The 15,745-nt window shown below is 43.9% G+C and overlaps 1 protein-coding gene across 2 annotated transcripts in view; it reads left to right on the top strand.

The window, feature by feature from the left end:
• The first annotated feature begins 1,336 nt into the window (after positions 1-1,336).
• The window catches only part of mxi1 (max interactor 1, dimerization protein), a 30,283-nt gene continuing 15,874 nt past the window's right edge, over positions 1,337-15,745 (top strand). The window contains exons 1-3 of one of the 2 annotated variants that reach the window (XM_053418323.1): positions 1,337-1,710; positions 4,256-4,358; positions 8,626-8,655. In XM_053418323.1, the coding sequence (XP_053274298.1) occupies positions 1,482-1,710; positions 4,256-4,358; positions 8,626-8,655 (362 nt within the window). In that variant the 5' untranslated portion in view covers positions 1,337-1,481. Of the gene's footprint in view, positions 1,711-3,475; positions 4,021-4,255; positions 4,359-8,625; positions 8,656-15,745 lie in introns of those variants that run through there. The other variant, XM_053418324.1, reaches the window with a different exon arrangement.

Raw genomic sequence — 15,745 nt, 5'->3', positions numbered from 1 at the left:
TGTTACTCAACCAGTTAGCAATAAAACTGCCATAAATAATGTATTTATATTCATATTTTAGTATCAATTCATACTTTCATATCTAACGTTGTTTTCTGGTGTTGCTACATATTTTATGTTATTGCATAATGATGTACAACAGTATTATCTTCTTAATTTGTTTTATCTTCTCCCTTTATTTTCTACCTGTTTTGCACCAAACACCAAAGCAAATTGCGTGTATGTTGAAAACACAAGTTTATTCCAATATCGATATTTTGGCTTCATCTCTAAATGTAAGTTTGAGTTTTTCCACCTCAAACAATCTGCTTTTCTTTTATGTCCACTCATCCCTCGGACATCATAGCCCTTTATTGCTGTGTCATTTCATTTGACTTTAATTCTCTTTTACTGTGTTACTGCCTCACTTTCACTATTTAGATACTTACGTACCATGATACTTATATAACACACAACACATGACACAAGATGTTTTTGAAGTGAAGTTATTACATTTTCTCATTATATAATTTAATGCAATATGTGTGTAACTTTTTCAGTTAAAGTCTATCCAAATACATCAATCCATCTAACCAGCAACAAATTCAACAAGATGAGTTTCAAATAACATAATTATATTTACCCATTATTTTATTGAACCACAGCAATTAGCCAACATTTCAGAGAGATTAATGTAACATTTGATCAACTTTAAGAATGATTTGTGTAGATTCTTACATCAGTTGGCTACTTAAAGTCACATAAGAGTCCAATAAAATCTCTAATACTGATATCAAAGTACAGTCAAGTCAAGTCAAATTTATTATCCCACCAGAGGGAATTGTTTCACAGCCAGACCATAAAATTGATGCCAGGGAAGAAACAGATCAACATATTACTACAGAAGAAGATAAAGTCCAGTGTCAGACAAAGTGCATTGGTGCCGTCATTTGCGCCAAATCAGCATAGTCTATTATTTACCAAACATACTAAGGAGAGTTTGATTTTTGTTTTTGTTGCCTTATTGATAGGAACTCATATGACATGTACACGATGCTGTTGTAACTGCTTGTAACATCTTTACTACCAGTATATTGCTTCCTGCACTAATGTGATGCATTCATCTACTAATAATGAGAAGGAGATACAGATGATGTATAAAATGGTTTAATGATAAAGTAATGTTGACACATACTGGGGAATATTTCTTCAGTCATTGGTGTTTTACTCTGTGTACAGAAATAGCAGGGCTAACGGCGGGCACAGGGACCATGCGGACTGCTCAGACCCAGCGAGGGGGGAGGCGGGCTCTGGTTTTCTCATGCACCATCATCCACTGACATTGGCCACTGCTCCACATTAAACACCCCTGCATTCATAAAACAGGGGGGGAAAGGAAAAGACGAGCCATCTGACAAGAGCAGCGTGCACACCTCACACTCCACTGCGCTCAAAGCACGTCCCCGCAGCAGAAGACGCACAAACTCAGAGGAGGAGGAAAAATGGCCAAAAGTGAGAGCCAGGGGAGAAGTTTGCAGAGCGAGGAGTTCTTCTTTGACTCCGACGCGTCCCTGGATCAGCCGGATTTCGACATGTCCAGTTGCGCCTTCAATGACGTCTTCAGCAACTCCAAAGACTCCCACATGGAGCAGATCAACACTTTTCTGAAAAACGTGCAAGTTTTGCTGGAGGCCGCTCGGTTTCTTGAGAGCGCCGAGAGGAAGGACGGAAGTGAGTTTGATTTGTGCTGCCTTTGATCCTGTCCCTTTTTCTCCTCCCAACTAATAATTCTGAAAAAAAGAAAGAAAAGAGTTTCATTGTCAAGAGCCACAGACAACAAAGGGCTGATTTCATTCAACTAAAGCCTCAGTGTCTGCTGTGAGCCCTGAATATGCCGGGGCACCTGACTCATATCAGTCGCTTTTACTCTGTGCACTTTACACTGAGAGGCTTTCTGTATTTCATGGACTCTTCTTTAATCTGCGTTGTGTGCAAGTGGGGCTCTGTGCATCGCTTTGCGTCTGCACAACTCTCAACTCTAGATCCTTCATTTTGAGCCATCAGCATATAAAGCAGAATGACATAATGATTATACGTGTGTGTCTGTGTGTGAGTGTGAGTGTGTGTGTGTGTGTGTGTGTGTGTTGGCCACCACAGTGAAATGATAAAACTGACCACATTGCAGCGCCATCCAACTCAGATAGGGATGATGTCATTGTGCCCCTGCAGACTGGATCGAAAAAACTGAAAACTTTATATATAAAACGCGTCGCACATAGCTGATTGGCGAATCTGACGTTTATAGGACACATTGAGGTCTGTCTGTTTCATTCGTTCGTCCTGAATTAATAGGGAACTTATAAGGAATGTACGATCCATGTAGGGTTGCTTTAAGATGGCATGATCTCTCAAATTGTAGACCCTGACCTACATCTGCTGACATGGGGGATGAACTCAAAGAAATGCGACATTAAAAACGATTCATCATGATGCCCCCATTTCCTTTCCAGCGTGCAATGCTTTATATCAACACTGGAGTCGAGGTTGTTTTTTATGCCATCGCTTCCATTGAATACACGCATCTGTCCGTGCAAGGCTCCTTCCGTGCAAAGACAGGGGCTTATGTGCTAATGCAGCGCTGCAGATGTCCCCTGAGTAATGTCATGTATTCTAATAGAACGTGGGAGTTGAGCAGGGGGCAGATCGCAGCAGCGGCTCCTCCGCTCCTCTCATCTTGATTGTTTGCTTCCTGCTATTTGTGGGTGTGTCTCACTGGCTTCCACATGGCGCAAAGCTGCCCGGTGATTGGCCTGGGACGAGCTCAGCCCCCGACGCTCGTCAGAGCCGCCGCCAATCAAGTGCCCGCTCGGTGGCTACGTCACGTGTTGCTGGGCCTGGCTTCAGCCGGCGCGTGCACCCCCAATACCCCGATGGATCATGGGACTTGTAGGGTGACAGAGGAGAGCGGCATTAGGAACTAGTGACACACATGGAGTAAACGTGATCTGTTATGATCGATGGGCTGACTTAGTTAAGATTAGCCTTCGTTTGTCTTTGCCAAATAAAAAACCTACAATGTAGTTTAATGTAATATAATATAATATAACTGGTCCGTGGTCCAAATAATAATGTTGAATATTTCAGTGGTATCTTTAATGTTAATGTTTTTTCCTTTGAAATGTGTCTCAACATTAGCCCCCAATTGAAACTGACATGAATAATCATCCCTCCATTTATAAATAATTTCTCTTGCCCTTTAAACCTGCCCCATTCCTTGTGATTACCCATCAATCTGCCCCGGCATAATCACATTTAAACCATGCAGCACCGCGGACGATGCTTGAGTTGATTAATGGCTCTAAAGTCTAAATTCATCCCGGAAATAACGAGTTTTGTGCACGTTTGACCGTAATTCACCAGTGCGGAGAAAGACTGTGTTTCCCAGAGTGCAGCGCGGTGAGCCCCGCCCCTCCCTGCCTGCTCTGCGCCTGTCAGCTGTGCAGCAGGTAAACAAACAGGAGAGCGGTGGAAGCGAGCAGCGGCGGCTCTTTGCTGGCTCGGGGCTCCTTCGGGGAAGTTTTATATTGTTTATATCCGCTTTTTTTTTATGAAAGGAAAATTAATACCTTGTTTCCTAGAAACTTTTAATACTTTCATACGCTCGTTTTTTGAATTTTTCTTACAACTCGCTGGCATGGATTGGCTGTAGCTTGCTAGCTTGGAAAAACTGGATTTTTTTCCCCTCTCCCCCCTCTCTCTCCTGCTTTCGACAAAGGCTGCCGATGACCCAGCGAAGACACCAGACGAGATAATAATCATTATTCGACTTACGATTATCATTTGTTTTTTTTAAGTAAAATTCAGTTTAGGGTTATTTAAAAAAAAAAACACGCGAGCTGTCGTCGTCGCTGTCCGCGGAGCTAACGTTAAACCCTGAAGGCAGCAGCTAACATCAGCCTCGGGGGAGAATGACGGAGGTTCAGCTGATCAATATCCAACGGTTACTGGAAGCTGCGGAATATCTAGAGAGGAAAGAACGAGGTAATTACACATGTGTACATGGCCAGTAGACACCTCTGTCGCCTGACCCACTGCCTGCTGGGGAACACGGGTTTTTCCAAAAAGGGGAAGTATTGTCAGCAGATTCTATTCGTGACCTGCACATGATCACAACACACGGGAGTGTTCTGGTTTGCTCGTGGGATCGGTGCACACGACCGAGCGGGACAAGTGTCCTGACATGTCCTCTGCTAACCACACGTCCTTCTTTCCACAGAGTGTGAACACGGGTATGCCTCCACGTTTCCGTCAAACGAGGACACGAACTACCAGAGGCAAAGGAAATTCCGGAATAAGAAGTTTAGCAGTAACCACAATCGGTAAGGAAGTGCCCTGCTATTAAGTGTCATCCCTTGGAAATATATCTGAAGGTGTCATTACTCAGGACTGTGTTTTTGACGCGTTGTGGTGATTGGTGTGTGTGAGGGCAGCATGTGATCCCGCACCCGCTGCTCACGTCTTTATGGCAGCAGGGTTTGATAAACAACAGAGCCGCCACCGTGGGCTGACTGCAGCCGGCAGCGAGCAGCCATCACACCCTCCTGGTGGAGAAGAACAAATAAAGTTTGCAAAAGAAAGAAGACAAGCTGTGTGGTGAAACGTGTCGGGGCTTGTCTAATTGTTGTGTACATCGGTGGGGGGTGTGGGGGCGGGCAGCAGCAGCTCCTCTAGCTTCTCATCAGCTGATTGTCAAACGGACTGCAGTGGTCGAGGTTAGGGACCGTGGTTAAAGTGTTGTCTCCGAATGGGAAAAAGGGTCCCCTCGAACGTCGTGTCGTCTGCTCAGTCCTGGTTTAATAAACACAACACCTATTGTCTTATTTTCAAATGAGGGTTGTTTGAGGTGTTTGTGGCACTAAGGCGTATTTTTTTCGCATGCCACGTGTATTCTACGCCGGGGGAGAGGGAGGTAGTTTTGTGTAATGCCCTTAAATGGAAAAGCTGCTATTTATGGCTGGTGTTGTTTGCAGACATCCAAAGGTGACTACGTGGAGCCTTTTCAGGACTCATGAATTTTTAGGGTGATCAGTGATTTTTTTTGTTTCACTTTCATGTGCAGCTCTGTTTTACAAAGAAAAGCGCCCGTGCACTTTTTGGCATGCATCGGTTCAGAGCCAGTGATTTGTTTTGTTTTTTAGAACATAGGTTTTATTATCTATTCTTTTGTGTTCCTTCATGTCACTGGTAATCCCATCATGAGCTGTCACTGAGATTAAGGCCCTCATTGTGCACAGTGCTTTCACTGATGACACAAACTTGCATTTAGTAGTCAGAGAGGCAGACGGGGATCTCTCAAGTTAAGACCAAGTGTGATTGTGTTTTCTCTTGATGTTAGGCTGCTTACATTAATCTGCTCATTGACAGCCATACATCAAATGCAAGCCCCACTCTCTCTCTCTCTTTGTCTCTCTTTCGGTTTCTGAGCCTTTTAATATTAATGCAAGAGCGGGACACAAACAGGAACTGCGTATTACTCATCATGGGCGCAGAACGCTGCCTAGTTCTGCATAGCAACAGTCATAATCAGATATACTGTAGGTATGAGGCGATATTCATAATGCCTGCTCAGGTTTGGGCCTAATAGGAAAACTCTACAATACAAGAAAGCATAGTCTAATTGTGTTTTAGAATGCTGCACTTGTTCATGTTAAATTAAAAAGTCGAAAAGCAATAAGATATTCCTCCTATGGGGAACACTTTTAGAATGGAGATGAGCATCCTTGAAGGGTTTTAAGATGAGACCGAGCAGGAATAATGTCCGGTGTTGGTATTACTCTCCACAGAGACACGTTCACAGCTCACTTAGTGAGGTAACACCATTTAGCATCTAACACCATTTATCAGCCTCATATCGTGGAGCAGTTCATTTCATTCCCATCGGAGCTGCACACTTCACCAACCAAGAAAACAGCATTATATGGATATCCCAGGTGCTGTCGGGGTCTCTAGCGCTCTACGTTATTCAATGGTTCTATTCATGGTTTGCCAGCATAGGTGAGAAGCCTTGCTAATTAGTCCGAGCTTAGAGCTGTTCTCACCACCCCACACTGTCAGATTACAGAGTCTGCAGAAATACATGCATTACTCCTCAGCCCAAGAGGTCTGAGCAACACGTCTACAGCTTGATCATCGTCTCTGTGTACGCTCAAAATTACAAAAACTTGAAGATTTTACTACTGACAAATGATGGTGTTCAAATAAGAGCATGGCACTTTACCTGCACCTCATGTGTCATATTACTATTCATGATCATTCCTCACTTACAGTCACCCCCTCAGTTCATGGTAATCAGGCCTTTTAGAGATTATAATGCATTCATTATAATAATTATATTATCTTGACATTTTATTTAAATATACAGTAGATTGCTTTCTGGCACTCGCTCGCTCCCGCTTTAGATACCTTCTCCTTCCCTGTAGCGTGTTGGGGCTTAAAGTGACGAGCTTATCTGACTCTGTCCCCTCCTGCCTACTGTCTATAGCAGGGTTGCCTTATCTCAATGACCCACTCTGTGTGTACTAATATTCACTCGCACAAACATACACACCTATACAAAGGAAATGCTGCAGATGTGTGTGGCGTTGAGCCTTTTTATAATCTGTATTGCATTGTTGCTGAAGACCAGACATGCAGATATCTGATTCAGAAGGCAGGGAGAGTGGTTTGTGATGATAACAGCCCATAGGACAGCGAGCTGACTTAGATTGATCTCTCAGAATAAGAGGCCGTACCGAGATTAAGTGTGTGGTGTTTGACTGGGGTGGGGGGGCGACCAGGGCTGAATTGAGGCCTGTTTCATTTTCAGATTAAGAGACAGCGTAAATGACATCAGCAAGCATGTCACTAAAAGGGACTTCCATGTCTAAATGTATCTCTTCTTTGAAAACTGAATAGAATAACTGAAAGTCTCCTCACTTATTTCCACCTTTTTACCCACCGCCATTTCTATCCCTGAAGAGACTCTGTCTTTTGATTGCCTGCTGTCATTTTTTTAAGATGAAACAGTCATTTTGAAAACAAATCATTTGTACACTGCCTGATGGGGCCACGACTCATCGTCCCCCCACACAGCACTTCTTAGATTCTTCACCACCACACGGAAACACATTATGGTGAAATGCTCCAAGTTTGGAAAATATTACAAATTAGCATGCGGGTTGCCATGCAACACAAAATTTGTGCACAATAACAGCTGATGACGCAAATTGGTGCACTCTGAAATACTCATCTTCTGTTAGCAAAACTATCTCTGACTCACTATCAGCTCCAGTAATCCGTGGATGGACTGTGATTATATGTCTATTTCAAAGCCTGCATTCAACACAACAAGGCTGTGACTGCACTAAACAGATGTAGCTGGTTTAGATAGATCAGTTATTTATTTGTCTATGTGTGTGGCTGATGTGATACAGGGCACAGTTATGCATGATTATTACAAGGTTTTGGAATATGTAAGTTAGAATATGTCAAGAACACATGGGTGAGCACTTAGGATCTCACAGGTTTTCAGGAAATGGCCCATGTGAGCCTTTTGTTTTGCTGTGATAGCAGCTGCTCAAACTGGCCATAGAACTCCTCCCATTGAATCAAATGCGCTCCCACATTTGACTACACATGCAGTCTTGCATACCCAACAACATGAACAGTAATGTATTCTAATGCGGACATATGGTGTTTTTATTGGTGTGAATTATTAAACATCAAAAATGATTTCCTGGGAGGCAGGGCTGATGTTGACACACTCGACCACAGCTCTGAACATTCTTTTGTCACTCTTTTCTCATCCCTCTTTACCATTTTATTCTCCCATTCTTATCACCGGTTTTCTCCATATTTCCTGCCTCAATATCAACAAGATGGCAGCTTACGTGCAAAGTGTTTCAGTGTTGTGAACCCACAATATCGAGAAATTCTGTGTAAATGACTCAAAAGATGCCCCCTGTCTCACACACACACACACACCCTGAAACATAGCTAAGTGCAGTGTGTGTGGATGGGAACTCGGCCATTTAAATTATCAGGAGGAGGGCTTGTCTCCCTTCAGTATGTTGCCACACAAAGACTCACTTAGGGACCAGCTGATTCACTTTACATTATTAACAGAGTGCTGAACCCTGGGTGCTGCATGCAGAGGACGTGTGTGTGTGTGTGTGTGCTTGAAAACTTCTGAGAGCATAAATGGCTGCAATGACACACACATGCACAAACACACACAGAGTTGTGCTGTGCATTATTGAAGAAGAGGCTGTATAATGCCACAGTGCATGCCCGACTGTCACATTCTGTTAGTGTGAAGGCTCCGGTGCTCTGGGTTTAGAGTTCATCTCACTGAGGATTAATTAATAATTTCATAAATTGATTTGGACAAGCTAATTTAGTGGGCCCTCTCTCGCTCTCTGCCCCTGTCTGCCCCTGTTTGTCTACCTCATGTAGTTTTATTAAATAATTGCACCATATTTGTCCATATATAGTGTAGTGCCTTCTCAGGAGGAGCAGGTACTATAGTTCTGCACTTTCAGCTAGTTAAGTATGAAAAAGTCTACATTAGCTCTTTTTGTGGTAACCCCTGTTTTTCTTTCTCTGCAGGTCGACACACAATGAACTGGAGAAGAATAGGTGAGTTGGCATAACATTTTCAAAATACTTGGCTTTTTAATTATAGAGCAGAGCCTTCAGTCGATCAGGTTCTACTTTCATTTTCCCCACAAGATTTTTTAATAAGCACTTCCTGCTCTTCAGGTACCGAAAAACAATAGTAAGCGGTGACTAACCTGTGTTCAGTTAAGGACATTCAATCCTTTTACCTCATTGTTTTCCCCCTCACACGCACACACTCTTTTGTACCTTTTAAAACTTATGCAACTGTTTTGTTGCTTAGGGCTCTGAGTCATGTGGGTGCATGCAGGCAGAGCTGGAATTGATGTCTAAAGTTTAATGCTTATTTGATACAAATATGCTTTTTCATTGGCATGTAGAAGTGGAAACAAATTCAGCCCTAAATCTGGACAAAATGTCCTTTCAGTGTTTTTCAAGCCTGAACATAGTTCTATCCCGATTTCTATCTCTGCATTCAAGATAGTATCCGCAGTGGAAGAAATGTGGAGAATTCAGGGGGACCTTAGGTTATGATGGTTTTCCACATCCTCTTCTGAAGAGAGCAAACTCTGGTTTCTTAGAAGCCCTTATCAGATTGAGTCCACCACCCACATAGGTTTGCTTGCTGGTGTTTATGTTCCGTGACTTTGCAGGGCCCGAGAGTCAAGCGGTAAAGGGTTTTCTTCAACACCATAAATAAGAGCGGCTAGACTTGCAGGATTTATGGTAAATAGAAAAAAAAGCTTTGCCTTCCATTTCATTATCTCAGAGGGTGTGGGTACAATGAAAGGATGTGGGAGGATGGATCCATTCAGTGTAATTACATATCACCTCGGCCTGTTTTTCTCACCATTCTCCCTGGCAGCCTCTCCTAAATGAATGGGAACATTGGAAGGAGAGGCGTCCAGTGAGTTAAATATAGACAAGAGTTGATGTGTCATCTCGGTGCTCGTGTGCGATGCACCACAAGGCCAGCCGGTCGACTGACTGGCCTCGGCAGATTGCGGCACAGGTTGCGATTCTTTTCCCAATGTTCCACCCACACAATTTTTTTTTTTTTTTTAAAGCTGCCAGCACAGTTGTTTGTTCCTACGACACAGTGTGAAGGCTGACTCTCCCCCACATTTTTGCAGGCATCCTCTCTATTTTGTTTTGTGGCCATTTATGGCCGAGAATCATCCCTGCCAATCAGAGCAGAGTAGTGTAATGACTGAAGATGACAAAACAGAAGGAATCACTGCTTTCTGAATCATGGTTGCTGCATTGTGATGAACCAATCACATAAATAATAATTTAATGAAGAAGTAGAATGCAACTCTATACATTATAAAACTAATATAGCCAAATTAGAATGAAGAGACTAACAAGGTGATTTAGCTCTGCATGTGTGTATTTTATAGCATCAGTTTATTTTACCGTCTTGTGTTCTACATCCTTTGAATCTTGTTTATTCTGCCTCCTCCTGTTCCTGGCTCCACCTAACTGATCTGTGCAGACTCAAACGGGGCTGCTGCAGAACAGAGTGGTCCAGGAACACACTGTCCTGTAGAACACTACACTACCTCATCCAGATACATGCAGCCTGCTTTTTTCCCCCTGCTCCAGTCTTCATTTTCAAATTGACACAGCGAGCTTGATGTTGTTGCTTGGAAGTTGAACAGTACTAAACTAATTTGAATTTCCATTAGCAAGGGAAGAGGGCAGAAATTGAAATGGTAATCCATCTTTTAAGAAGCACACTTAAAGTCAGAATCGTTAATAATCCCCCCTTTTGCCAGAAGTTAATCCAATTCCCCTTAAGCACATGCCCTACTGTAAGCTATATGTATCAGGCATAGTTGTTCACCCAAGTATTTCAGGCTTATATTATGATTCCACAACAGCAGCAGAAACAGCAATCGTTCCATCCCAGCAGACTTTCAAGTCTTGTACATTGGGAGGCCCCTCCTTTATGGTTCAGTCTGACTGAGGCCCTTTTCTACTCTTATCAATCCCTGTATATCTGCTGCAGGCTAGACGATTTGCCTTGCATGGCTACCACAGGTCTTGATAACCCCTGTGACAAGCAGACTCATCGTGACAGCAGAGACCACAGGATGGGGATTAAAGGTGCCGAAGAGGGGGGTGGCATTGTAGATGCTCACACTGTGCATCGGTACCAGATAATGTGGAGGCTCTGCCTCTTTGATCATCTTCTTCCTAACAGCCCAATTTCAATTCCAAATGTCACCACTAAATTACACTGCCTTAGTAGCAGTAACAGGAAAAAGCTGCATGGGCTGTGTCGCCTCTTTGATCTCACAGCCTTTCGCCCAGAAGTCCCTTTTCCTTTACACATGTTGATACCAGATTCATAGCTCAGGAGAGTCATTGGTTGATCCTTGTTTTTTATGGAGAGGAATTGTTTCACAGTAAAGACAAAGATGGCTCAGATTCATGGCTGTTGTTTTCCCTTTTGGGTGATGACTCTGTTTATGGATAATCAATACGACAAGCTTTTACTTGTTACAACAAATCCACAGGAACGGTCACCTAGCATGTACCTTCCTCCTCCAGTGTAACCTATTCCTTTTAATATTGTTTATCAGGCCAGGTTTATAATACCCACTACCCAGACAGTGGCTGCAATATTAGCTTTTCTGCTAGAGTCTTTATGAGGGGAGGTGGGCAAACAGTGTTAGTTAAACACCTTTTAGCATGTGCTTGGGGAATATTAAAAAGTCTCAGTCTTGTCCATTGTAGTCAGGAGCCTGTTGTCCTTGGGTGGCTGGTAATGGCTAAGTGGTATGTTTAATAATAAATGAAAATATGGTCAACATTGGGATTGTTGTGGGGGTTCTTGAACGTCTGTTTTTATTTTTTGTCCATGTGTGTTGAGAGAAGGTCTCTCTCTTTAGCTGCAAAGTAGATGAGTACATCATTATTTACTGAAATGATTGTTTCTAACTATATGTAACTGTTACAGGTACAAGGCCAAATGTCAGAAAGTAGTTTTAAGAACATGCACTCCACACCAGAACCCAAATCTCACTGTTGAAAAGGGCTTGGACCTGAACTGTAATATGTGTATGGTACTGTCTGAATAATATTCTCGAGTATCAAAAGATGCCTTGTCATTTGGCGCCACAGTTCAATACCTGATGGTTATCAGCAACCAATAAGCAAGCATCTTCCTCATACCAAGATCTATTGAAGCTTGTGATTGGCTATCTAATAAGAACATGTTATAGAGGCAGAGACAGGGCTCACATTTGTGTTTTGAGTAGCTTGACTAAGTTGTGCATCATATGGTCGCTAATGAAAAAACATGTGGCTCCATTTTATCCGACTTGCTGTTGATGGTGTGCGATTGAATCAATGCACAAAATAAATGCTAAGACCATCAGCTCAAGGAATTTGAATCACTGAACCGTTATCAATGTCAAGGTTGTCAATTCATACCCAGCCCTACCACTGAACATAGCTTGATGTCACAGATTCTGTTGGAACTCTGTTAATGCTTTTCTATTCTTTCTAACCAGTGGTCTATAAACTCACTACTGCTGTGCCAGCCTTGGGGTAGGATGCGCAGTCAAACATGAATAAGCCTGGGCTACATTTTCCCTGGCTGTGCTGAGGCTTCTCAAAGAAAGCCAAACTGCTTCACCGGGCTCCCTGTTGTCTGCAGAGTGAGTGCAGCCTCTTCTCAGGCTCTGCTGCAGGCTCTATAACTGGGACCATTTGTTCTGATCAACGTGACGACTTGTAAGCTTTTCTTGGCTCAGGAAAGCCGCTTAAGGGACTTGATCTTTGGTCTGGTGAGCGGAGCTAGAGCACGCACACGTGCTGGGGCATGCCTTGTCCCCCCTCCTCCCAGCGCCCCCACCCCCGCCATTCCTCAGGCCACCCGGTGCTAGTCCTTAATAGCTTTGCTTGGCATTGGCTTAGCTAACAACGATGTCAGAGGACGAGGACATAATTGACAGGCTGATGGGATGAGCAGAGGGATAGGTCAAACACACCTGACTAAGGGATGACTTGGGCAGCACGCAAGCCTGATCCACAATCCCACCGTGTCAGTGTGTGTACACAGTAAGCATTTCCGCCCTGTAATTAACATAGTGCGACATGAGCCAGTATCAGGGTAAGACATTTGCTGCAGACACCACAAACATTCAGAAGGTGACAAATTGTGGCTGGAAGTTTTCCCTGTTTATTCTGTAGACTTTGGCCGTTTAACTACTGGTGCTAACAGAACAATATGTACAACAGGAATGTACATATTCACCTCAGCCAAGACTTCGACAGTAGGTTCATAAGGAAATGTCTTTAACATCAAGAAATCGGACACTACACAGACCTTAAATGGTTTACATAAAATATTTCAGCTTGTTATATGGAGTAGCTTCATGACACATTTCATTTATTGTTCTCCAAAATCAACTTGTCTTTTGTCCTTTGCTGTGATTTCAGTATCAAATGCTATAATGTGAGATCTAAAGCAGCGTTTTGAGAAGTGTCGAGTGAGAACTCTGATGATAGGACAGCAGGCTTGGTTTGATTCTGTGGACATTTCTTATCGCTTGCTGTCAGATGGTTGAAGACTGTCTAGAATCAGAGGTCACCATTATTTTGCCTCACATCCTCAGAATCCATTGCCAGACAGATGTTCTGCAGACAGGTGTAAAGAAGGCCCCACACAGGGAGACTGGATATCGGCACTTGAAGGCTCGCCCATCACTCACTTCTCATCCCGCTTTTATGACCCTCGACTCATCTTATCTTATCTTGGCGCCTTCTTGTTGTGCCCTTATCCTGCAAAAGTGCACCCAGACCGCATTCTGTGGAAGGATAGTGTAACCAAACGAACTAAGGCCGGACAAGCATACAGGCCTAGTCAGCAGGTTTTAGCCCAGGCTCTGTGACTCAGAGCCTGCTTTAATTCTCACTGACTCAATAGGATCAATTTGTTTGTTGGTGTTCAAATTAATAATCCTGAAGCAGGGACTGTATCTTCAGTCTGTACTGCAATCTACTGCAAAGTGTTCACCTCCTCCCACGCAACGTGCTGTCCAACCTGTGCCATTAACGACATTGTGTCGGGCTTGTTGATAAGCCCACTTTGGCGCTGTTGGATGAGGCTGCGGGTACATACTGTTCCAGGAAGAAATGCTCCTGTTTTCCTTCCTCCTTCCTGGAGCAGCTTGTCATGTTAGCAGCTGAGCTTACTTAATCAGCACCCTAAGGAGAGGGAGGGAGAGAGAGACAGAGAGAGAGGGAGAGGGAGAGATGAAGATAGAAAGACAGGGAAAAATACGATGCTAGTTGAAGATACAAGACAGACTCAATTAGGCTAAATCTGACTGTGCCTTCTATTTTTAGCTGTACAGCTGGGGAAAAAGGGGGAAACACCACTGCGTTCTGGCCAATCACAGTGGTTCGTGTTTCCACCAATGACAACCGAGCGATGAAGAAGCAGTAAGAGAGGTCCCCACCCTCACTCCTGCAACTGCTAACTCACATTCTTACTCATCATCAGGAGCATATGTCAATTGTCACGATTCACCATTTCTCAGTTAAGAACTGACGTTAACCTCATTGGATCAACCTCCATGCCAACTGGGCTAAGTCACTTAACGAGACATATGATGTTTAACGTGGGTGAGTGTGTGCATCATGTGCTTGTATCTGTGCATCAAATATTGATGTGAACATGTGGATTAGACGCCTACCTCCACCCGCTATTGGATAAAGTCAAACACATCCATCGCTGAAAAGAGTGTGTGGTCGGTCAGGGCAACCCCCTCCCACGCACACACACATGCATAGTATGTCTGTGCGCCTCCCACCCTATCCTGCCCCTAGAGCCAACATCTGGCTCGATCTTCCTGGCTTTACACCAAGCCCATTTTAGGAGAAAAGGCATTTTGGAGTCATAATCCAAAGCTTTGCCCCTCACCCTAAAAGTTGCACAGGGCTAAAGGATAAAGTGAGGATAGAGGGGCATCCTGGTGACGTAGGAGTATCCCTGTTTGAGTCAGGTTTAGCATGTCACCCCGTGCTAGCTGGTTTTCTGCCATTGATGGAACACTGTGGAAAAATCAGAGGGACATTCATCATTTAGACAGATAAGACGCTGAGGACAATTTACCATGATGGCATGCAACACTATCAGCAGCCCCATGTAGAACACCTGTAGTAGTTTCCCCTGTCCTCCATCATCTGATCATCTCTTCCCCCTGTCCCACTAACTCCATACTTCCCCCCATCCCCACCCTCTCTTTCTACAGTCATCTTTTTCTTTAACTCTGTCCATTTGTCTCTCTCCCACCTTCTTTTCTCTCTCCCCTTCTCTCTCTCTCTCTCTTTCTCTCGCTCTCTCTTCTCCAACCTGTGTCAGTGGAGCAGATTAAAAGGCAATATGCATGTGTGAACTAATCCACGTGTTAGCGATGGGTTTGAGCCCCACAGTCTCTTGGCCCTGCCATACAGTGAGTGCTACCCCCCCTCCACCTTCTCGCTCTCACTCTCTCTGCCTCTCTACTCTGCACGTGTACTTGTGTTTGTATGTGTGAGCACGTTTGTGCTCACACATCGTGCGAGCTGCTGCTTTTCTTTCATCCCCCTTTCTCTCAGACTCACCCATCTTTTCCATCATCTCGTGTCTCCTCTGTTTCCTCCGCGTGCTCAATCCGTCCTTCATCCCCCTCTTCCTGCACTGTTGCTATGCATGGTGACGGAAGCTGTTGGTGTGGCTCGGAGCGGCTTGAGCTGGGTTTGCCGTGACTATAGTATTGGCTTGCCTAATCAACTGAGTTTCACTTTAATTACCTCACACTTTTCTTAGCCTTGGGACAAGTTTAGCAGGGGTGTGGTGGGTTTCTGCCCACATAGATTTTTCATCTCCCATTTGCATTTTATTGCCCACAGTTTCCAGTGTAGTTTCAGCCCTGAATCCATATGAGTTTTTATGCTGAGCTTAAACAACAGTCAGAAAGATGCTCTCTTCCTTCCGCACTGAATCTCTTATGGGATTGAGGTCACAACAGCCTAAATACTCAGAAATATAAAAGTCACGTTCCCAATCATCCGCCCACATGTGTACTTATTTTCTTACCCCCCCTTAGTATTT

Source organism: Pleuronectes platessa, chromosome 3, assembly GCF_947347685.1.
Source record: "Pleuronectes platessa chromosome 3, fPlePla1.1, whole genome shotgun sequence".
NCBI classification, from domain to species: Eukaryota; Metazoa; Chordata; class Actinopteri; order Pleuronectiformes; family Pleuronectidae; genus Pleuronectes; species Pleuronectes platessa.
This window is presented reverse-complemented; position numbering and strand designations above follow the sequence as displayed.